Source organism: Lissotriton vulgaris, chromosome 12 (assembly GCF_964263255.1).
Source record: "Lissotriton vulgaris chromosome 12, aLisVul1.2, whole genome shotgun sequence".
Classification (NCBI taxonomy): Eukaryota; Metazoa; Chordata; class Amphibia; order Caudata; family Salamandridae; genus Lissotriton; species Lissotriton vulgaris.
The window spans coordinates 38,397,682-38,422,658 of NC_141700.1; the positions used below are offsets into that span (position 1 = coordinate 38,397,682).

The following is a 24,977-nucleotide window of genomic DNA, read 5'->3' on the forward strand; positions in this document are numbered from 1 at the left end:
CCAAGAGCCAGGTTCGATAGAGTGCCCTGGATCCTCTGTAGCTTGTGGAAGACTGTCATGTACCTGTTGGCGTAAAACACTCATTTTAGTTGTCAGTTCACGCAAATAATCAAGCAAAACAGGATACTCGAGGTCACTGAACCTCGTCGGTCTTGGTACGCCCGAAATATTCGCCGGGCGACCAAACACAACCTCATACGGACTCAAACCCATTCGTGAATGCACAGTCATTCGGGTGGACAAAAGTGCTAATGGCAGGGCATCTGGCCATTGCAAACCAGTGCTTTCTTGAATTTTGGCCAATTTCAACTTAAGGGTGCCATTGTAGCACTCGACTAAACCAGCTGATTGGGGGTGATTTGCAGCGTGGAACTTCTGCCTAATCCCGAGGCCCTCACACACTGTCTTCATAACTTGACCCACAAATTCACTTCCGTTATCACTCCAAATAATTCTCGGCATTCCAAACCTCGGGAAAAATTCCTTTATCAAAGCCTTCGCTGTGGACAAAGCAGTATTGTCCTTAAGGGGGTAAGCTTCTACCCATCTAGAAAAAGAGCAAACAACCACTAACACATATTTCAAGTTGTTGCATCTCTCCATATGGATAAAATCTAGCTGCAAAGCCTCGAACGGATACGTAGGAGGAGCAAAATGACCAGCTGGTGTTGGGGTTCCCTTACCAGGATTATGCATCAAGCACACCATACAGTTCTTAACTAAATTCTCTGTGCATCTGGGGATTCCTACATTCTGCCAAACCGGAGACAATAACTTACAAATCCCTTTCACACTAATATGTGCCATTCCATGAGCCATTGTAACAACCGGAAGCACATACGCGTTAGGCAACAACCATCTCTGATGTTCTGACAAATCAGTCCAACAACCATTCGAATCCAATCTACCCTTACTCTCTCTCCATTCATCCAACTCTTTCACTGTGGCCTCACTCTGAATAGTTTTCACGCTCTCAATGGCGTCTTCACACATACTCTTCTCTGGAACCCATCTCGCCGGACCCGCAACATACATTTGACTCATCATATTCCTAGCAGTTTCTTTCGCTACTTCATCCGCAAACGCATTACCAGGACCAACGTCATCCGTAACCTTTTTATGGGCACTGCATTTCACAATCGCTACTTGCAAAGGTAACGTAAGAGATTCAAGGAGTTCATTCACCAGTTGTCCATGTTGTATCTTCGTCCCATGCGATGTCATAAATCCACGTTCACGCCACAATCGTATAAAACTATGAGCCACACCAAACGCATACTGACTATCCGTGTACACATTCACTCGTTTTCCTTTCGCCAACACACATGCTCTCGTAAGTGCAATCAATTCAGCTGCTTGCGCAGAGTTATGTGGGATACGCGCAGCTTCAACAACCGTATGCAAAGTTGTCACAGCATATGCTGCAGTCGTATCACCATTTGGCAATTTAAAACACGAACCATCAAACCCACAAAGCATCATCACAGTCAGGAAGAGGAATATCTCTCAAGTCTATTCTCCCTTTCGTCTCTTCTTCAGTTCTTAGGAAACAATTGTGTTGCTCTTCACTATCATCATCTGTCTCAAGCGAAATCGGCAACAACGTAGCCGGGTTCAAGGTATTACACTTCTTGATGTGCACATGGCTCGCTAACAACGTAAGCTCATACCCTGACAACCGAGCACTAGTTAAGTGTTGTGTCTTTGTACGATTTAACAAGGTATCCACTGCATGTGGAACCATGACCAGTAATGTATTGTCCATAACCAAACCCGCAGATTGTTGAATCGAAACAGCCGCTGCCGCTGTAGCTCTCAAGCAACTCGGCAACGCTCTGGCTACAGGATCTAAAGTCGACAAAAAGTACGCACATGGGCGTTGCTTCTCGCCAAACTGCTGAGTCAAAACCGATAATGCACATCCCTCTCTCTCGTGGACATACAATGTGAAAGGCTTACTGTAGTCGGGAATACCCAACACAGGAGCCGAACACAACGCATTTCGTAATTCAGAGAAACTCTTTTGACATTCGTCAGTCCAAGGAATAGGATGTGGAGTATCCTTAACAGTAAGAGCTATCAAAGGCTTCGCTAGCAGAGAAAAATTAGGGATCCACTGTCTACAGTACGACGTAATACCCAAAAACGCACGTACTTCTCTCTGTGTCGTAGGGACACTCATTTTCGCAATAGTCTCAATTCTTTCTGGGGTCAGTTTCCTTCCCTCCTTCGATAAGAGGTGACCTAGGTAGGTAACTTCTTGTCGATAGAATTGCAGTTTCGAGAGAGAAACTTTATGATGGCAATCAGATAAATGGGACAACAAGGACACAGTGGCATCCTTACAGATGTCTTCTGTATCAGCAGCGACCAATAAATCGTCGATATACTGAATAAGGGCTACACCGTCAGGAAAAGCTAACAAGTCAAGTTGTGTCTTCAAAGCTTGACTGTAAATTGATGGACTCTCACAATAGCCTTGAGGAGCACGCTTAAAGCGGAAACTTCGTCCTCCTAAAGAGAATCCGAAAATATCTCTACTCTCCACGGTGATCGGAATGCTGAAGAAAGCATTCTTCAAGTCGATCACCGAAAACCAGGTGGCAGAAGCTGGAATCAATGTCAATAATGCAGTAATGTCAGGCACAACAGGAAATTGTGGAACAACAATCTTGTTCACTTCATGGAGATCGATAACAAACCTATATACAGGAGGCTGTGAAGGATCAGTTCTCTTTAAGACAGGCAAAACAGGACTATTACACACATTACCTCGCGTCTCTTCAATAACGCCCTTGTCAATCAGATCATAAATGATCGCTAAAAGTGCACGCTCACCATCACTGGAAATACGATATTGTGGAATGCGCGATAACTTAGCATTCGCCTTCAGTGTCACAACATATGGGGGAATGTCTAACAGGCCCACATCATTTGGACCCGTAGCCCACAACTAATCTGGTAATGAAGACAATTCCGATGGAAGACAATCTTTCGATATATATATTGGTGAGATCACATTCTCACCCAAAGGAAGATGTACTCCTGACGGAGAACAGTACAAAGTCGCATACAATCTCTTCAACAAGTCCAGGCCTAACAAGTTCTCATTACAACCTGTAGTCAAAAGAAGGGGTGCTTCAAACCTACGAGGACCAGCAGAAAGAGGCAATGGAACGGAAATCGGATTCGTAACGCAGGCGCCAGAAAAACCTATAGAAACATTATTAAAGCCAGACAAAGGTGCGCCAGGGAGTTTAGAACGCATAATAGAACTCTTCGTAGCACCAGTGTCTAGCAGAAAAGGCTCTAACACACCTGATGCAATCACTTCAACGTAAGGTCCGTTCTGATCTACGGAACTGAAACAACTCCCTCTCTTTGTCCATGGCTGTCCTAACAATCATTACCTTGCACTTCGTCGCCTTCAACATAGTAATCATCCACGTAGTATTGTGTAGTCCTACCAAACGAATTCTGCTGTTGGTCAAAGCTATTCATTGAATTCTGTGGAGGCAAAGGGCGCCCAGTCTGTCCGCGACCTCTACCTCTAGGCGCTTGCTGAGCACCTCTACCTCTCACACCAGGAGCACTATTTGCACGTTGCAACAGGACCGGACAACTATTCTTATAATGGCCCTCTTCTCTACAATACGCACACTGATTAGGCACATAAGGAATACGCTGTTGAGAAGTCTCGTCTCTTTGCGAGTTCCTCGAATATTGTGGTGATTGTTGATGATCTCGCTGATTATTAACACGGGGTGGATAAGCTTGTTGTAGAAGAACTTTAGTCTTCAATTCCTTAGTCTTCTTATCCGCTTTCTCTAACTCATCCTTACGCCTATTCTCATAATACTGAGCCGTAGCTAGAATCTGCGCCGATGTAGAGACAGGCCAAGCACTCTCGGAATCCTTCAACTTAGTACATAACTCAGGAAGAAGCTTGTGCACAAATTTATCAACAAATAATCTCTGGCCACCCTCGGTAGCCATATCCTGACCACTATGATCAACAAAAGTTTCTTCGAAACACGAAAAGAAGTTCGACACAGACTCATCTTTCTTCTGCTTATACACAGACAACTTGTCCCAATTCACACGTACTTCAGGCATCAAAGTCTTCATAAAAGTAATAATTCTACCAGGGAGTTCAGTAATGATATTTTCAGGCTTAGCACCTCCAACTTGTCTATCATTTGCAGCAACAAGATTCACCCACGAATCACCCAATTCATTATCATGATCCGTATGTCGAATGACATTCCAGATGGGCTGTGGAACAACATTCCCAAACAACATGTCTATGTCCGCCAAATTCATGACGCACGAACTCACAGTCTGCGTAAGCTCTTTATAATATCCCGCCGTATTCTTTCGCGGATCAGGTAAAGTCTGCTTAAGCGCTAAGACTTCAGCACGCTTCCATGGAACATGAACCCATACTCTCTGAAAATGTGCAAGAACAGGTGGGTGAGCATTCGCATCAGCAGGTCTCCATACCGGAGGAACCTCTCACATCGGATACTGACGCGCATGTCTCCTAACTGACGAATCTGGCTCAAACAGCCGTTCAGTAGGGACATTGCTTCGAAGTGACAATAACATCGACACCGCTCTCTCGATGTCGTGTAGACTCACAATCGTTCCTTTCGCAAACTCGGAACGCAATCGGAATAATTCTTCAGGAGCTTTACCCACTTCGTCCGTCCATTGTTCATGGAGGAACGCACACATAACCTCGAAAACATAACGTTGCTTTGGTGCTTCCCATTGCCGGAAAACATCCATAATACCCTCAAGATCGTACTGGGACGCATACGTAACCCATCTACGCGCCATGTGATCTAGAACCACTCGTTTATCTGTATCAGGCAATTGACTACGCAGCTGTCTACGCTCACTCACAGGAGACATACCTAATTGTCCCAACCAAGGAGTCAGGAAACCAGAAAATGCAGCGGTCATCCGCTGTCTAGGAGAAGGAGTAGTCGGAAGGACAAGAGGAGACGAAACAGTAGTAGGAGAATCCATAGTCGGAACAGGCATAGAAACAGTAGTAGCAGGAAGAGACAAAGTTGGCGGCCCCTGAGGAGGCTGCGCCAAAGGGACAGTAGCCAACGAAGGAGCTGGCTGTGGAGGAATCACAGGAGGCAAAACAACCGGCAGCTGCACAGCCACCACTGGTGGCGGTGGTGCCGTAGCATTCTGCACGTAAGGTGGCGGTGAATTTAACAAATGCGACATTAGAGGATCTTTCGTAAGATCTTTCACGTCTTTCTGCTCTTTAGACGTTAGCTTCCTCACTCTAAGCATCTGCTCACTCTCTTGCTCTTCTTCATTATCTCTGTATGCAATGGCAGCTTGCACCATTGACATACCCTTCTTATTCTTTTTCGCTAACTTTATTTCTTTCTGTTTGGCTTCTTTGCGCCATATGCGGAAAGAGTCGAACATCGCCGGCCGGGCTTTCTTCTTGAACAACTTCACTTGGAGATTATCTAAGAGTTCTGTCTCAAAACTACCGTAACGGGGCCACTGTAGGACACCGTCATTCTTCGTGTATTTAACCCAAATCTCATTATAGCTAATAGGACCCACACCATGCTTCACATACAGTTCGTACGTAGGAGTTCCGATCGGAGGAACCGGACACGAATCCTCTAACCGGGAGTCCCTCAAAGTACCACAACTAAACAATTTTCTAAGACTGCTAAAACCAGGCATCTTGCACACTAGTCTAGCTTCAAACAACAAGGGGAATCTGAAAACGATAATCTTGTGAATACACGAATCCCTTGGCTTTGGGACCTGCAGGTACCAAATCAAAGCTATCCACTAAAGGATATAAACAAACTAAGGACTAGGAGACGCTCCGTTTATACTTAACTGAGATGTCGATGGCGTCACCAGAAGACCTGTCAATCGTCTCGCTCTACAAACGTCTAAGGCTCCAAAACAGGGCGACAGTCAGGGCAGCAGTCCTTCGTAGCCGTCGGAAAGCGGGAAACCTCGCAGCAAAGACTTTCGGACCACGACGACATACAGGGGTCGATGAAGTGGCTGGCATTCCTCCAGAATTTTCTCACGAAGCTTCTCACGAACCTCTGGCTTGGACCGGTACCGCTGAAGTCGTCCTACGTTGGGCGCCAACTGAAGGACCGGGTTTTTAGAACCCAGCGGCGTCAGGGAGAACGCCTGAAATCTTCGAGTTCCCCTGTCTTGGCAAACAGAGACACGGGATACTTCATGACGACGTCAAAGACCAAAGTTTTATTGGTTGCAACCAGGGACAGAGATCTACGAAGTACACACGGGTAGTTCGTCAGAGACACTCGATAAACGGAGCTCGGTCTTTTATGCCGAAAATCATGCCTCAGGTAGCATTACAATTTACATTTGGTGCATATAAACTGACCAATGACAATGTAGCATTTCAAAAGTAGCAAATGACGACAGTCAAAGACAATCCCATTTTCCGTTGTCCAGCCCATCAGAAACGATCAAGCACATGCTTGGTTTCCTGTTCGATTAGGCCGGACAAACCCATCGTAAACCCTTCAACCCAGATCGATGAACATGTCGTAAAGGAGAGGCAGAAACAGATGGAAAGGAGATAGAGAGGTGGGAACGGTGTACCATAAACTCGGGCACGTCCTGCCCTTTGATCTTTATTAGACCAGCTGCTGAAGAAGGAACTGGCTCAGCGGGATCCGCCCCAGGCAAGGAGTCAGTTCGGCCAGGTCAACCAGAAGTCAGCTAAGACGTACGTGTCCCAAGGATTTTCTCGGCCGTAGTCATCGGGCCTATGTTAGGGCAACCACACAAAATGGCTGCCGCATAAAAAATGGAACCCGGAGGTTCAGACTAAATCCTTGAATATAGAGTGTTCTCCTATATCGATTCACACCAAAACACTCAGACACGTTACACTCGCCATTTGCGGTCTGCTGAGACCAAAATTGTCCATTTCCGACGATCTTCATGAATCGGGTTAGGAACTATCGAACCTAATTCGGAACCACAGAACCACAACCTCCTCCAAGCAGGAAGGCTAAGTAATGAGCATATCAAGGCAGGAAGCTTCAAAGACCTCTGCCGTTTTTGATATGCGACCCAGGCTACCCCCAGACAGGGGAAATACCAATGCCCGCCCCAGGCACATTTGGCACCAGGACAGGCAGGGAAATTAGCTAGTCAGGAGGTGTGTTCCCTATCAGGCTAGTTCCACCTCTAAGGTGAACTACCTGTTCTAAACACAAAACTTAGAATTCCACCATCTTGGTATTTGGTTGAATTAGGCTCACTGGGTCAGGGTTATGGCCACTTCCCACAAGAAAGTGACCATATAGGGGGTGTTGGCACTCTAAGGATAAGTAGCCTATAGGCTACAACCTGTCACTCCCCTTATCACCCCTAAGTTGAATATTTAGGAGGCACTCCTGATACCAGGAACTCAGATTCAACTGATCCAGAAGATGAGGATAAAGTAGAGCCGCAGGAAAACAGGAACTGAAGACTTGCTGGGGACTTTTGGAACCAACCCTTGCCTGCCTGCACCAGTCTCGACAGTCAAGACCAAGCGACTTATCCTGCGGCTGAGCACCTGCCAAGAACCCCGGTAGATTGCCAGCCCCTTGCAAATTGCCTGTAATCTTCCTTTAAGTAGAGGAGCAACTCCCCAGTAGATAGCAGGCACCAAGGAAGTTGAGTCCGGTTCACTGTGTTGCAACTCCCCAACTAGCCCGAGGCAGTAGCCGGCCGGGAAGAGGTACCTGTGCTCTAGGAAGTCATATCTGTTTCCCCGCTGAGTGAGAGGACACCAGGGCTGACTGAAGCCGCACAACACCAATCAGCAATACAATATCGCAATCGAAGTCTGTGTTAGTCCAGTCCTGACTCCCACTGCACCAAGACGGAGCAGCCATCGAGGGGCGTCGGCGCTGCAGAAACCCACTTCCAGAGTGACTCAGCTATCCTGATTATGCACCCTCAACCGGCGAGACCAACAACCGCGAGGGCCTTTAGCGCACCAAGCCCAGCTGACCTATCTGCTCTGCACCTCGAGCACCCCAGCCCAGGAACCCGAGAATCGACTGCGCCCTCTTGCTTCAAGGACCCATGTGACCGGAGCCCCCCGATGGGAGCTCAAAGACTTGTCTCTAAGCTCCCCTCTGCAGCCTGCTCCCAGGTGGTCCCCTTCGCTCCACCGGAGTAGCCCACAAAGCTACCAACCCTACCAGCACCTCTGTACCTGGATGCCCAAGGGCAGGTAAAGAATACCTGCTGTTGGTGCTTTGGACCGTGGCCCTCTAAGACCCTTACCCCCGAAGGAGACCCCAGAAACCGACCGTAAATAGCTGTATGCAACATATGATTTTTTCCCATAGGAAAGCATTGCTGCTTGAAGACTCATTTAAGTGAACATTTTAAAATCGATATTTTGAAAAGTAGTTACTTGATAACAAGGTTCTTGGCATCGAAAATATGTAAAAATACTAGTTATTTTTCTAAATTGGCCTCACATTTAGTCTTGAGGGTGTGTCTCATTTATTGTCTCTATGAGTACAACAAATGCTCAGGACTACTCTCTGATAAACCTCAACTGCTCGCCCACACTACCACAAAAGAGAGCATTTAGTGTTATCATTTTTGCCTCTGTAAACCAATAAGAGTGGCATGGGCTCTTTACACAGTGTCCCTCGTAGTGGTCCACTAAATAAAAATCCAGCTTCCTAAATCTTCCTACAATCTATGCCTGCTCAATACCAGAAACATTAAACACAATATTTCAGGATGGACATCCCAGTGCAGTAACCAGCTAAGTGGACTATGATCATAAAAAATACCATAAAGGAACCTGCAGATCTGTTCAAAGATGGCCAGTTACTGAAAACCATAAACTGCACACCGCTCTCTCACACTTCTTCATCACCCTGCTTTGTGCTGCGTCCAATAGCATGGTAACCGCCCATCACACACAACACTGGAAACATTTCTTACATAGGATCAAAATAAAGGCAACACATTCCTATAACAAATATATGATGCAGCATACTACCCATGTAGGCAAATACTTCAGTGCCCCACTTAGGGGTAGTAAGTGATATGTAAATGTTGCAAAATAGAAAACAATACCTGGTCACACAGTTACCAATATCCATATAATGCTTACTCATTTTAAGAGCGTAGGTGGTGAGGCAAAATGTGGAACTACAGCTCCACTCGCATTAAGCTACCTACTCCCTCTACCTCTTGCCAATGGGGCTTGCAATCCTTTCCCCCAAAAATGAGAAGAGATGCTGTACTTTTATGAGGTATACACCTGTTACAACGCATTTGTTACAACACACTACCACTACAACGCATCTTTTACAAAGCATACCATTACAACGCATTGCGCTGGGGGGCGCTCTAGGATAGGGAATAAGTATAATTTACTATCCAACACCTTCCCTAGGGTCCACGGGGACTGGAGTTAGAATAGTAAATTAAACTTACCACTATCCAGCACCTCAAAGCGCTATGCGTTGTAATGGTATGCGTTGTAATGGTCGCGTTGTAATGGTAGGTAGTTGTAACAGTATGCGTTGTAACATGGTACATCCCTTTTATGAATTTTATGAAATTCGAATAAAGGTCTTTTGAATTGAATTGAAATTGAGAAGAGATGCTGTTCACTTATATTCACCCTCACTTGTGCCGTGCCACCAAACGTTTCCACTATCATTTCTAAAAGTCCTTTTGTACTTTCTTTATGCGCACGTTAGCCTTGCTCTAATACCTATCCACTTACTGAGTGTGACTTTTGCATTCCCTTTAAGTCAACTAGATGGTTTTGCATCTATGTCCTAACTTTTGTTTTTGCTTCAATATGAAAAACAATTATCTTATTACTTAACATTCTGTCCACACAGTACAGCGACTATTACTACTTTCAAGAACTAATGCAAGCTGTAAATTCAAATAGGCCACACAGAATGGAGATTTCTTTTATTGTGTATGATGTTGAAGACCCTAAAATGGAGCCAACTCACATGACTTTCAGGAAAATAAATATATAAACTCCTCTCTTCCAGCAACTTCGCCTCTCCCAATCCTGACAGCAAAATGGCTGCAAGCCTACATCCGCTTTTTGTATCCATTCTCATGGCCCGCTGTGCAGCTCACATCCTCAAGAAGATCTTGTACTTGTTAATGTTCCCCACCTTACCTGAGCTAATTTTATAGCAGGTGTGCAACAATTACATAATATTAAATATATTAAATAGGGCCAACTGTTTTGGCCAGTATTATGTCTAAAGCTGTGAGTGAAAAACTTTCTCCTGAATACTAGACATATTGCCATGCTCTGTAGAGGTCCTGTGATGGGTCTGCCAAAGCTTGTTATTTGCCGAATATTGGGAATCAGAGTAAATGGTCTTCACCTATCAATTGATCATCTTTCCACCACTCAGAGGAGCCACCAAGTCTTCTGCTTTGAACATTTCATACATCGAGGTATTACCTATGCGCTGGCTGGGAATTCACTGTATAATGTTAAATCAGAATTTAAAGAACATTATCTTGTTCAGCTTACCTAAGCATGACCCATACCACAGCCAGTGAGGTGCAGAGGATCTTAACTTCAGAACCCTTAGGTGCTGCCAAAGATACTATTTTCTGCTGTCCCACTAGTGAAAAAAATGCCTCATGGCGGTTCTGTTTGAAGACACATTTTCCAAAACATATGTTACACCTACTTTCATCCTGAGGGTTATTTAATTTCACTCACCAGTTCCAGTTCAAAGGACCCTGTCATGTTTGTGTGTTGTAGAGCCAGCTGAAATGTATGCTTAACATTATGACTAACACACATGGGGAGACGTAATAAATCCCTATTTGACCCTTCCAGACCTGAAGAACTATGAAAATATTTGCTGATGATCTGCATTCCCACCTCTTTTACTGTTTGTGCCCAGTTCATGCTCCACAGGACTAAAAATTGAATAATTCTGTCTCTAGGTAAACCATGAAAGATTGAGAGGCTCATTCCTCGGGTGAAACACAGTGATCCTCCACTTCGATCACACAGAAGCACAGAGAAAATGAAAACACAAGGTGCATGAACTATAGTTCCTCAAGCGTTACAAAATCTCCATTTGCATTCTAGTGTTTCAGTACAGCAAAAAGGGCTAATGTTCTTGCACCTTAGGTGTCATCCATTAAAAGTCTGGGGCTGATTTAGAGTTCGCCGGTTGCGTTACTCCCTTGCAACATGATGGATATCCCTTTTGCCGTATTACAAATGCATTGTATTCAGTGGTACTTGTAATATGGCAGGCGGGATATCCATTGCGTTTGTGACAGAGTAACCTGTCTGCCAAACTCTAAATCAAGCCCTCTGCCTCAGCCTCCACACCAGATTTATTCTGAAGAGGAAAAGGAGGAGAAAGATGGTGTACATGAACTCCTCACCAGAAGATATCGACATTAACCTACTTTAAACTAGCATGAAACAGAGGAGGTACTTACATTACCACCATATCAATGTTTTGTATTGCTCGCTCAGACCAAAATTGGTCGAGGTTTTGATACATTGTTTTTACTTTCTAAAGGGCATGGTGTAGGATATTTGTAGAAAATCCCCCGCTTTCCCCCTAGACACATTCACCTAGAATACACAGAAAATACAATTCAGCAATTGGAAGCACAAGGAAGAGCAGGTTCGAAAGTGTGTTTTTTCTAACATACATGTTAGAGTTCTAGACATGCCATATGACTGGCAATCCTTGTTCGGCAACCACGTTGATGAGGTTTTGCGGACCTCATGGATGACAGGGAGACTATGCAGTTGGTGGCAGCTCTCTAGAGAAGAAATCCTTATCACCCTCATTCAGGCTGAGGCAAGCATGCAGTAGTAGTCAAATAATATGTGTTTTTGTCCTGACAGTCAGCCTTTTTTCCAGAAAAGCCCCTGCACGGTTATTAAACATTTCATCAAGAAACCCAAACCTCCACAAGCAGCAAAATCGATTGTGGTGCACCTTAGACTATTGTTTGATAAGTGGAGTCTCCATTCTTCAGTATTCACCAGAAAACCATCTCAGTTACTGCCGAAGAATGAAAATCATCAACAACTTCCAGTCTTGCAAGTGGAGGTTTTGTTCATGTCTCCGATAGGAGTGATAAAAAAGACTACCTGATAAAGACTTCTAGCTGCAGATTCCTTACCATAGAATATTCCCCAAGCCTCAGATTGGATCCGAAAATGTTATGAGCAGTCCCTTGTGTGGAGTAATTGGCATCATTTTACTCCATGTGGTTTCACTGGTGGCATCAACACCAGAAGTGATAGGCATTGTGCTTATGTAGGCACCAAACCAGCGCCGTGACCTCAGTTCTTTCTTTTCAGCACCATCAGTTCAGATCTGGACGAGCTCTCCTCAGTCGTTTTCTCAACCATTTTGTCAACTTTGACCAATGTGCCTTTCTCATCCCTTTTTTGGAGTATTTCTCAGAAGCAACATACTGCTTTGAAACCTTGTGGTGCCAGTCACAGGTAAATGTATGTGACTTGGTATGTCTGTGGCGCAATCCCAAACTTTTTCGGGTAAGTCCCACAAAAAAAGTCCAAGTAGTCGAAGTTTTCTCTGAGTTATCTGTGCCAGTCCCATTCATCAGACAAGGCGCAAGAACGACACCACAAGTCCAGGCCCCACTCTCAGGTCGTCCCATTGGAACTTGCACCAGACACAGGGTCCTCTCCGCTCCCCACTTTCCTGAGTTTCCCAGAGCCAGAATGACCACTGCCCAACTTAGAGAGTATTATGAGGGCAGGAGGCTCACTTTTAGGTGATCCGACCCTTCTGGAGTGTGTCTGGGCCCCAAGGGCTCAGGAGGAACTCCAACTGGAACTCAGCCGGCTGGTCCGTCCTCTGCGCCAGTCAAGCTATTAGGATCTGATGGTGGATCCTAATCGACCCTGCTGTGACTTTGTGACCTCCTCTGGGGACTATTACAATGGCTTCATTCTCTGTTCTGCTGATGCCCATCAGCAGTACCAAACCCATTGTGATTCCCAACTCTGATACAGAGCTGAACCGGCATTGCCTGACGTTGGTTCGGGCGCCAACCAGGACGAAAAAGGAGATGGAGCACTATTTCCCTGAAGGGCTCTCTGAGGAGCACAAATGGGGGCTCTAGGGAGCCCTATGGCCATTCCAACACCCTAGCAGAGGCCATAGCCAAAGACACCTAGTATGAAAACCTGGCTGATGTCAGTGGTCTGGACACCTCACCAGACACTGGCCTCCTCTCTTCTCCCACAGTGGCTATGGAGGAGACACCTAGCATGAGAACCTGGCTGCTGCCAGTTGTCTAGACACCTCACCGGACACTGGACTCCTCTCTTCTTCCACAGTGGCTACGGATGAAAGGGTTTCCTTTGAGTTGGCAGTCAAGAGGGTGGCTGAGGTCCTTACTCCCCTTCAATGAAGCCCTTACTGATGTTCTGCTGGAGGCCTGGGCCAAGCCCTGTATAAGCACTCCTTTGCACAGGACTATCCCCGCTGCCATTGCCCCGCTCTCGGAGACCCAGCCTCTCTCACCCAGCATCACACCCTTGAGAGTCTGGTGGTTCAGGCTTCAATCTCCAAAATCAATCTGAGCGCGTTCCCTACCACACCACCAGATAGTGAAACTTTGGAAAGATTTTCTCTTCAATCAGCCTTGCACTACAGTCTGTGAACACCACATACTTATTGGGTCGATATTCTCATACTGGAGGGATATGTTTGCACAAGTGCTGCCTATGTTCTCAGGAGGCCTGACACATACTCTCTCAAGCTATTACTGACAGGTGAGATGCAGCAAAGTTCACAATCACATGCAGATTGGATACGACCATTGCTTTGATGGTGGTGCTCCAATGTAATGCATGACTGAGGGCAAAATATCTTTTGTGGGGATGAGCAGGCACCCTTATGGACATTCCTTTCGATGGCACTCATCTTTTTGGCGACAAGGCGGATTCAGTGCTTGAACCACCGCTAGGTCATTGGGGCTCACTAACCAAGCCAGACCGTCTCCGCTTCTCCCCCAGTCTACCCTCCAGCAGCAGTCCCTAAAAACTTCTGCCAGGCCACTTATACCTAGCGCACAAGTACCCCACACACTCCTCACCTTTGCTTCTTTAGCCTTACTTATGTTCCCTGATGGTTCCTTTGGACTTTAGCCCAGGCAGCCTCTATAAGGAGCCGAGTTCCACCAGGGGCTCAGGATTAGCAGGCTTAGACGACCTCAAAGGCAGACTCCTTTTGTTTCTTCTGCGGGATAATTATGGAGAATGATAGCTCCCTGCAAGGTCCTCTTGGGCTTGGTTTCACCAAAAGGGTGCAGACGCGATGCCACACAGTTTCCAGACCAAGGGTTGGAAGAAAAGACTAAACAACCCATTGGTCCGTTGCCTCACAAGCCTTGGGGACCCCCGTCTGAACCGATCTCTGGTGTGGCGTGCTGCAGGAATCAACATGTGCCGTGCTACAGTAGGTAGCACGGTGCAAGGCGGAGCAGCGCTGATACTGCTCCCCCTTAAAGCCAGCAGAAGATAACTGGGCTGGTTCAAGTACCAGTGGGCCGGGCCTTCCGCTGGATATTCTCTGTGGACCGCTTTCCTGTCGCCCGCCTACACCATCCGCTTGCACGAACGCTCCACAGATGCTCTGTGTGCGAAAAAGGACCAACCATGAATGGATGGTTAATGCTTCCTCTGCCTCCCGACAAAGGGTCTCAAAAACCAGATTGCTTCTGCCCAGAAATGCCAGCACCTAGATTGAGATACATTTCCAGGAACCAAATAAGATTGACCAAAAGTGCTGCCATTGCGTTAAGGACATTTGTAGTATACTTAGTAAGACTGCTGTGGTTCCATGTTGGTCTCTCACACACAAGGGACAACAGTGGATATAGTATCGGTTGGCACACCATGAATAATTCTGCCACTACAACATAATGCAGAAACTGCCATTCCGCTACTCTCAGAATAGAACAGCAGAACACTGGTTGTAGCATAAGTATTTGATATTTCTGAGCTAAGAGTAAGCCAGTGGGGAATATCACTTCTTTGGCAGCCACTGGAGAATTAGAAACCTTTCTAGACGCAATGTTGCATGACACTGGTATTTCCACGAGCAGTAGGAACCACATTTGCCTTTAAAAGGCAGAACCGTTATGTTCATGTTGCTAATTGGAATAAGTACCCTGTTATCCATTTAGGGTGTGTGAATACGGCACCAACCATTGGCCACATTGGTGTGGTCTGTGCTATGTAAATACATTTATTAAAAAGTCGATAAACAAAGTCACATCAATGAATGATAATACCAGAGTGTCTTCATAACAAATACCTGACATTGAAGCAGTGCCAGATCCACGTTTCAGGGAAGAATGTTCTTTTCCTCTTCTCTGCTCTGTCAAAAGAATAAATACACAGTATTGAGTATAGGCTCCAATAGGGAAGTATCCAATGCAGAGCTTTCTGGCTCTCCACAACGACACAACATAGATGAGCAATTATTTACACATCCAGATAAAACTATCATACACGGCCAGATCCAAACCTCAACCCCATCATAACATAACATAAAATTTATTTATAAAGTGCACGTTCATCCAGAAGGGTATCTTGGCGCTGAATAACAGATGGTTATTGTCAAATGTATTTATTTTTTATGTATCAAAGACAGTGCTGCCAGCTGTGTGGCTGGTCTTATCTACTGAATAGCAAAGTGTTTGGAAATGGCACAGGTGCAGAGAAGCTGCAAAGCAGATGTAATGCTGTTTCTGGGAATAAATGTAATGGTAGTTTTGTGGTTTACACCCAGGCCTACATTCCTGCTTCACTTTCTGTCCTTTCTCCCCCCTACAATTTTATGCCTCCTCCCAAAAGAGAGACGGTGAAAGAGACTAAGGGCCTGCTGTACTAAATTTTATTCTGAAGCCTGCGATTCTCAAAATCTCATGTTTTGCGACCATAAAGCAACAAGTCACAATGTGCTAAAGGGATGTTGCGAGTCTGAAAAGTCTTTCCAGTTCTCAGTGTGCACCTTGTGATACCCTGAGATTCAGAAGGAGAAGGAGAATTGGAATTGACAGTCCCCTCCCTACGAATCGCAGTGACATGTATCAGAGAGGTGGTTTTGGAATCACAGAAGGACAATAGAGACAAGAAGAGCAATTATTGGCAACGTGAATAGGCCGGCTATTGGAAAACTGGTGTAATGTTTGCAATTTTTTATTCCAAACATACACCACAAAAATAAAATCAAGAAGAAAAAAAAGAAACTTATGTCATCTAAATATGGCGGCCATCTGCTTGAAATAAAACTTTTTCATTGTAATTTTTATGGAACAGTATAATGCTGTCCCAGCAGGGAGGTGTACTTTGTATATGTATAGAAACAAAATGGTTACTTACCAGTAGAGTAGTTTTTCAGCCTGAAGAGTTTTGTCCATCCATTCTGCCACCTTGCGGTTGGGCCCGGAATCGTGGTTTGTCCTTCTCTTTCAGGGGATACTCATCAATAGTCATAAACACTGAATAGTCCCGCCCACGTGCGGGGACCCCGGAACATTGACAAAAAATATATGCATGTAATCAAGGTCCAGGAAGGACCGAAATGCGTCATGGCCGACTGAAAAATAAACAACTATTGCACAGAAACGTGGTCTGTGCCTGCTTTCCGATACCAGGACTGAAGAAAGGTTTGAAGCAGTGTGTGAGGATTATCCCGATACGTAAAGAAAAGTGATATATCCATCTATTCTACTATTATAAAGCAAGAACTTTGAACCTTTGAGGCGGGTAAACTCGGGAACCAGAGCGCCAATCCACACACCCGATACATCATTGTAATCGTCTAGGGGGTGTAGATGGACATAGGCTATATAAACTATAAAAATATGAGTTATTTAAAAAATGTACCTTAAAAAAAAAGTAGTCCCTTCGAAGTAGAGCCGGCCGCGACCTGCGTGCTGACGTCAGACGCACAGGGAGGAGCGGCGTCCAGGAGCGCGAGGAGGAGCGGCGGACATGGCGCGGGAGAGGAGCGGTGACCAGCGCCGGACAGGACTGGCGGACAGGCGGGAGGAGCGGTGACGAGCGGCAAGGAGCGGCGGAGCTGTGAACTGAGGAGCGCGGGAGAGGAGCGGCGGCTGAGGTAAGGCTCCGGGGGACCCAAGGACAATGTCGGGGCAGGCGGGGGTCGGGCAGGCGGGTGTCGGGGCAGGCGGGGGACGGGGCAGGCGGGGGCCCGGGCTGCTGGACAATGTCGGGGCGGGCGGGGTCCCAGGCTGCTGGACAATGTCTGGGTGGGCAGGGGTCAGGGAAGCCTGATTGCTCCCGGACAAGGTCGGGACGGGCTGCTAGTACTAATATAATAAACAGAGAGCCCAAACCTTTGAGGCGGGTAATCTCAGGAACCACAGCATCAATCACAAGACCCAATACAGCGTTGGAAAGGGTAGTTACAGCAGAAGGACATAGGCTATGCAGACTCCCACCATATACATTTAAAAGGTAAAAGAACCGTGCCAGCAAAGTAGTCCCTTGTGGACGTGTCTGCGTTGTGTTGTGGGCGTGTGCTGGGGGCGTGACAAACGCTGAGGGCATGAGGTACGTTCTGCCCTTCATGCCATGTCTCAAATCGTGTGCTGTGGGCGTGTGCTGGGGGCGTGGGCGTGTGCGGGGCGCGGGATTACGGAACAAAAAGCGAGCGTTGTGCCCAATATTTCATTGTTTTTTCTTCCCAGGTTCTGTACATTCCAGCTCCGGGTGTCCACCCTGCTCCCTTTAAATACCCCTGCACCCCATAATCATAACCCACCCTTACTCCTTAAAATACCCCAACACCCTTAAACACTAACCCATCTTAACCCTATAAATGTACCCTGTACCCCAAAACCCAAACCTATCCCTAAACCCTAAAAATACCCCTGCACCCCAAAACCCAAACCTAGCCCTGAACCCTATAAATACCCCTGTACCTCAAAACCCAAACCTACCCCTGAACCCTAAAAATACCCCTGTACCCCAAAACCCAAACCTAGCCCTGAACCCGAAAATTACCCCTATACCCCAAAACCCAAACCTACCCCTGAACCCTAAAATACCCCTGTACCCCAAAATCCAAACCTAGCCCTGAACCCTTAAAATACCCCTGTACCCCAAAACCCAAACCTAGCCCTGAACCCTAAAAATACCCCTGTACCCCAAAACCCAAACCTAGCCCTGAACCATAAAAATAACCCCAGAAAATTCCCAGAATTGAAGACCTTGTGTGCATTGCGCGTTTTTTTATTGGGAGCCAAATGGCTGGGAGAGACGGCTTCTATAACGTGAAGGTGCCTGCACGAAATGCTCCACGTTTACGGTCTCTGAACGGCTTCGCTAGGGGAGGAGACACATTTCTCCCTTTGTTCTAGAGGCCAATTGGGTCCTATGGTGCCTAACGGTACATATAAATGTGTGCGCCTGTTTGCACTAGTCAGAGTACTCTACAGTCACTAAAAGAGCTCACCCCCTCAAGGGTATGAGTACCATCCCCACCATTGCTTGTTGCATTTGAGAACCCTTTTAATCATTTTAGTAAACCGTTTAATATGTACAGTATACATTAAGGACATCCCTAAGTACAACAGTACATGAGCAAGCACTGAGAATCAGTTGAAATATAAGTAGAACACGGTATTTGAAAGGCACTCTTTAGCAAGGACAAATGACACAGTTCACACTCTACCTGGGCATAAGCTTTGAGTTCATGGTGGCGGTCAGAGTTCCTGTATGTGGTTGGAATGCAGGCACGGCCTCGTCAGTGTACATACCTCCGTTTTGCTTGTGGTTCAAACTTACCACATCAGTCATTACGACAAGGCCGGTTTCCTAGATAATAAAAATAATACATATTCCTCATACACCTATAAATATTGTCTGTCAGACAAAATATTGAACAACAAAATATCAAATACTATAGGACAAAATATTGAAAAAATGTATTATTTAGAAAAAAAATAAATGTCAAGACGTTGAGTCCCAGGTGATGTTTCTCATGCAATGGGGAGTTGGAGAGCCTTCAGAGAATAAAGGGAGCATCAGAGTAGGCAAGAGTCATTCTGACCAAGGTTGAGACTGCTGCTATCCAGTGATGGGGAAATGGAATAACGAGCTAAGAAAGGGGGCCACGGAGTCTTGTCTAGAAGAAGATTAGGGGACACTTTAACATGGAAAAGTTGTTTCTTCCAATTGAATACAGGGCAGAGTTGGCTGTATGCCAAACAGGACCATAGCATTGAATGATATGTCCATTGTATTTCCCTGCACACTTAGCATAAGAAAGCAGTTATATATCAGTTACTGTAGTTTTGTAGCATTCAAAAATATAGCTTAGATTGGAAAAATGAGTCTTGTTACATTTAAAAAAAAAAGTTTTAATTGTGTGCATTGACGAGTGGAGTGTTTGTAACTCGTGCAGTTACATAAAATATCTCATGCCATTCACTTTATTAAATACATGATGATGGGGTGTGAGTAGGCCCCCCATCCCTGAGCCCATTTTGGGCCCTGCGGACTCCATCCCCCAGAGCCGGGTATATTAATTAGGGGAGGGGTGTGCCCCCAGGGGCCTTGTTAGACCCTGGGAACCCCAACCCTCAGGGCCAAAATCGTAAAAAAGGGGAGCAGGTCCGCAAGGTCTCTCCATCCCGAGCCTTGAAAGGCCACATCCCCCTTGGCCGATTTCAATTTTGTTTAAAAAGGGAAGTGGCCACACAGCTCCCCTGCCTGAGCCTTAATAAGGCCCCAGGGACCTCATCCCCTGGAGCCATCGCTTTAATTAAAAGAGAAGAGGGCGCGCAGCACCCCTCCCGGGGCTTTTATAGAACCCAGGGACCCCATCCCCGCCCCCAGCTCACTGTGTCCCAGGGAGCCCACCCCATTTAGCCTCCTCATAGACCTCCTTGCCCCCACTCCATGCTTCACAACCCAGTAGGTCCTACTTAAAGCAAAATAAACGTATGGCACATGCAGAGGATAATTCCAGGATCTTTGCAATGTTGACAATGCCCTCATAATTTAAACAAAAACGGAAATGGATGTTACAAAGTAATAACAAGAAAACACAGATGGAGTGATTCACAACCTGCATTTTGTAGTACATAAAACAGTACAGCAGTAGTGGAACCTACTACAAGATGCATTTCACTAACCTACAGGAATAAATCCCCACCACCACCTTTTTCAGTCTTTTCTATAGGGAGATCTCTACACATAAAAGTTAAATACTTAGTAGTAAATGTGTAAGGGACATGGGGAATACTTACTACAAAATAGGAGCAGTTTGAGGAGTGGTAAGGAGGGGCCCTTGGAAGGGCCATCCTAATACAAACACCCACTCAGAAAAGAGTAATGCCATTGCTGCTTACAAACTGCATTTCTAAAGTTACTATAGTCATAACGTAGTCCACCCCAACCTTAAAGTAAATCTACCACCACAGATGGTCACTCACAGGTACTGCAACACACGCTCATAGAAAATAATGGAGGCAGTGATTTAAAATAACGCCCTATAGCACAGGTACTCGCAAACATTTTTCAAGGGCCAAAAGATATAGCCTGCCGTGTGATCGAGAGCCGCATTGATGGCATGTGGTGAGGGGTTGTAACATGGGCATAGTGGAAGCAAAGCATGTACATATAAAGGCTGAATTCCACACTATGAAATCAGAAAACCTGTGATCAATCCCGGCTTCCCGACTTGACAAAATTGTGTGATTCTAGGCAATTGTTTTATTTCACTTTGCCTTCTATTTATTCATTATCACAGATAAGAGGACCACGAAATACATGAATTTAGGATGGGCACTGTACGAATCTTTCCCTTCTGTTTTATTTGATAAACTATAATGTTATCCATGTATAATAGGAACCCTGGCCACTCAGATGGTAAACATAACAACTGACTTGCCTTTTTGTTCACTATATCCATTGTTGCCAGTTGGAGGGGAAGCATGAATGTTTATAAATTCATGTTTGCAAACTATCACTTAAAAAAATATTTCTCAATGTACTGATATGATCTAATGTGCTCTTCTGCATGTTAATGAAATGCACTTATTGAATTTGGAAGAGGCTTTGTCAAATGTTCACATGTTTGTTGCACAATGAAGGTGTTCCTAAATTTAAGTGGTGGATGACACCTTAGTTCCTTCCTTTAACATCAGTTAAACTGTAAATAAATGTTTGCCCCTATATTTAACACATTTCTCAATGTTAGTTAGCCCAGAACTATTGTTGACCGGGGGACCACATGTAATTGTCAGGAGGGCCAGATGAGTACCCCGGGCTGTACTTTGTGTATCACTGACCTTTATAAAAACAGGTGTAGTAAATAAAATGATTTTGAATATTTTATATTTATATACATACATGTGTGTATGTATGTATATATATATATATGTATATATATATATGTACAAATAATTGTTTTAGTGTTCAATGTTATATTAAATCAACAATTAAATATTTTATATTTTATAAAAATACCTCACTTAAAAAAAATAACATACTTTTTGTTGCGGAGTACCCGTTGCAGTGGACTACGGACTCCATACGGTACTTGGGGATTCGTCTGCACACTGACCCTGAGTTACTGGTCCGTGAAAACTATGGTAGAGCTTACAGTAAGCTGGTGGACGATGTGGAGGTCTGGTGCAGACTGCCTCTGTCGCTAATGGGGCGAATTGCGATTATGAAAATGGTGGTGCTGCCTCGGTTCTTGTTTCTTTTTAATAACATACCGGTGATCCTGCCTCGGTCGTTCTTTCGACACCTCACGCAGGTCCTCATCAGGCTGGCGTGGGGTGGTAAACAGCCCAGAGTCCAGTGGAAGATTTGGACCCTTCCCTATGAGCAGGGAGGTCTGGGCGCGCCGGACCTCGAACAATATTATCGAATAGCCCAGGCGTCTCATCTCCACACGTGGATTCATGGTAACCCCGATATACCGCATGTAAAATTGGAACGGCTGTTTGCGGACCCGGTCCCGCTCCCGGCGACGATTTGTCACCCGGTGGACCGTAGAACTGGGGTGCTCGACTCCATCAGAGCTACGAATCATGCATGGCATGAATTGCTTAGACAGCAAGAAGGTGAGAGGCTATACTCTCCCCTCATGTCTCTGGAGTGGGCCATGTGGATACCCCCCCTGGCGGAGAGAGGGGTCGTGAAGGCTCTACAGGAGCTGGGCATCACCAAAGTGGGAGACCTGTTTCTTGACGGCACAATGAAAACTCTCCCCCAGGTCTTGCAATCACTGTCAGGGAAGTCGCTGCTACATAGCTTCCAGTACCATAGGGTACGCAGTACCCTGCTGGAACTGCTCGGTCCGGAGCTGGCTGAACCTCCGGAGGTACCGGAACTCACCTATGTTATTAAGAACCCGGCCTCGGGTAAACTGGTGTCTAGACTTAAGAAAATGTGGGACCGTCATAGGTGTGGACTACAGTCTAGGGCGAGAGCGGCTTGGCAGGTAGATCTCCAGACGCAAATTACTGACGAGTTCTGGAGTTATTGCTGTAACAGGACCAGAAACATTTCTTTGAATAGTAGGCACAGGCTCATTCACTTCAAGTACTTGCAGCGCGTATATTACACTCCGGAGAGACTGCATAGGTATGGTCTGAGAGGATCCGCGGAGTGCGAACGCTGTCATCTCCCGAGCGCGGACTTCCTACATATGGCTTGGTCCTGCCCAGGAATACAGAGATTCTGGACGGAGGTATTCTCCGAATTGGGCCGGATTCTAGCGGTGGATGTTCAGCCTGACCCGGCCATGGCACTGCTTGGTTACTCCAAACCACTACCGGTGGTGTTGCGTAGACTGGCTGACTTAGCCCTGCTGACTGCCAAACGTACGGTGGCGTTGTGTTGGATGAGGGTGCCACTACCGACCAAAAAAAGATGGGAGACCGACTTACTTTACTGCTGTACACATATTTATATGTTATTTAGGACAAGGTTTTTAACAAAAACCTTAAAAATATTTACAAATGGATTGTTCTGCCTATGTGTGAAAAGCTTACTAGTAGTAACTTTACACTAGAAAATTCTGTTTTAGATTCTCCACCCCCCAGGTTTCATAGGGTGCAGACATGTATGTGTACACTTTCGTGTAACTTCATTCCAAAATGGTGAATAGCAAAAAAAGTGTAGATTTACACTACATGTGCAAAAGTACCTTTGCACATAAATTTGCACATGTAAATTTACCTTTGAGCGTCAAGTACAAAGTACAAAAAACAAAAAAATAATATTGATAATAAATATGATAAAAACAATAACTAACAGCGCCAATATTCACAAACAAATAAAAACATTATTCATTAGAAGATAGGGAAAAAAGTTGCTATTTAAAATATTAAACACTCTGAACAAACATGGAAAGCAGCCTTTGATATTCAAAACATCCAGGTGCTCAAATAGCAATTAGATAAATTCTGTCACAAACAAGCTACAAACCATCAGCAATGTATGTGTAGAGTGTGTTTCAGGAATAGCTATATCATTTCCCCTCACTGATTGAAACTGAAATGCTTTCTGTAAAACCATAATCAAGCAAAGCTCTGCCCGACCATATTCCTTTAGGAAAAACTGATTCTGTAACATGGCTTTGAGCAACTGTTGTACTACGTTCCGACAGCTTGACTTATTTTATTGAGAATCACATGCACTGCAACGTAAGACAAAGCAGATTAAGACGGCTAACCTGGAGGTTTCGTTCTTTTTTCTTACCGTAAATGCAAAGCGAGCATCCTTGGTGATATCCCAATGCCAGGGAAACACAGAGGAGCGTCTGCGACGGCGAGATGTGAGCCCAGGCCACCAAAAATGGCCATCTTCTTTAGGTGTCCCAAAGGCATCAGAAACATCATAATTTAACAGGTCTTTGAAAATCTGAAAAAACATTGTAAAGCGGTACCGATCACAATATTTGAAAGATGGAGTTACCATATTTCCAATACGAAGGTGATATGAAATGGTAGAGAGGGTATGGCGTTCCATCGTAGAGTGTGTTGAGAAAAGAAGTGGATCATAGAAAATATGTTCCTATAAAAAATGGTATGCCTTCACCATGCAGTTGTTGGCCTGCAGAGACGTGCAGTTTAGGGGTGAAGGACTAGTTGCAGCTAAAGAGGAGGTGTGGCCTGTTAGTGAAGATGTGTGGCATGATTAAAAACATGAGCTGTCTGGCAGGGATAGGGTACCAACAATAGGATCACAGAAGGGCTTTCCCTTTGACCAATGTGTGACTATTATGGTGGGGCCAAGGCTGCACCCTCCATGGGGCCATCATTTCCAACAACTAGGGACTCGCCTATTACTTCAACAACAATATGCACGTATTACAGCATGCAACGCATGATCGTTTTGTGAAAGTGAGCACAGTAGGCGTTACATATGAGTGACTTTGTGAATATAATATGAATCCAGGTCCCAAAGAAGGCCAGGAAACCCGGACAGGGTCATTTAGCGACTAAAACATATTGACCAAGGGGAAACAGGAACAATAATTATCCTTCTCATTCCGTTCATTTTTAATCATCCCTTTAGCCTTCCAGGACTTAATTGAATTTGCAAATTTACAGGGAATTTTAAACATTTTCAGTGGGACATTACATACACAAGAACGTTTTTGTTTTAAATGTACCTCTCCAAGATGGGTATCAATAGTTTAAAAAAAAAATTGTCATGTCATGACTCCTATGTATGCATTTAGGTCATCAAGGTGCCGCAACTGTACTGTCATGGCGCATAGGTGAACTTGCTTGATGCCGCATGTGTGGATGACTCGAGTGCATATTAATCATCAGGTTGGTTTGCTTTTTTGCCAGTGTGAATGTATAAACCGGGAGGTTGGTGCAGGCACTGAGGAGTAGTTGAAGTG

General features: G+C 45.3%; 1 protein-coding gene across 2 annotated transcripts in view; it reads right to left on the bottom strand.

Annotated features, from left to right (window-relative positions):
- The window catches only part of CPAMD8 (C3 and PZP like alpha-2-macroglobulin domain containing 8), a 1,208,079-nt gene that overhangs the window by 953,044 nt on the left and 230,058 nt on the right, over positions 1-24,977 (bottom strand). For both annotated transcript variants that reach the window (XM_086946939.1, XM_086946938.1), the window contains exons 17-19: positions 23,825-23,986; positions 18,777-18,919; positions 15,387-15,449 (exon numbers count right to left, since the gene is read on the bottom strand). In XM_086946939.1, the coding sequence (XP_086803065.1) occupies positions 15,387-15,449; positions 18,777-18,919; positions 23,825-23,986 (368 nt within the window). The remainder of the gene's footprint in view (positions 1-15,386; positions 15,450-18,776; positions 18,920-23,824; positions 23,987-24,977) is intronic.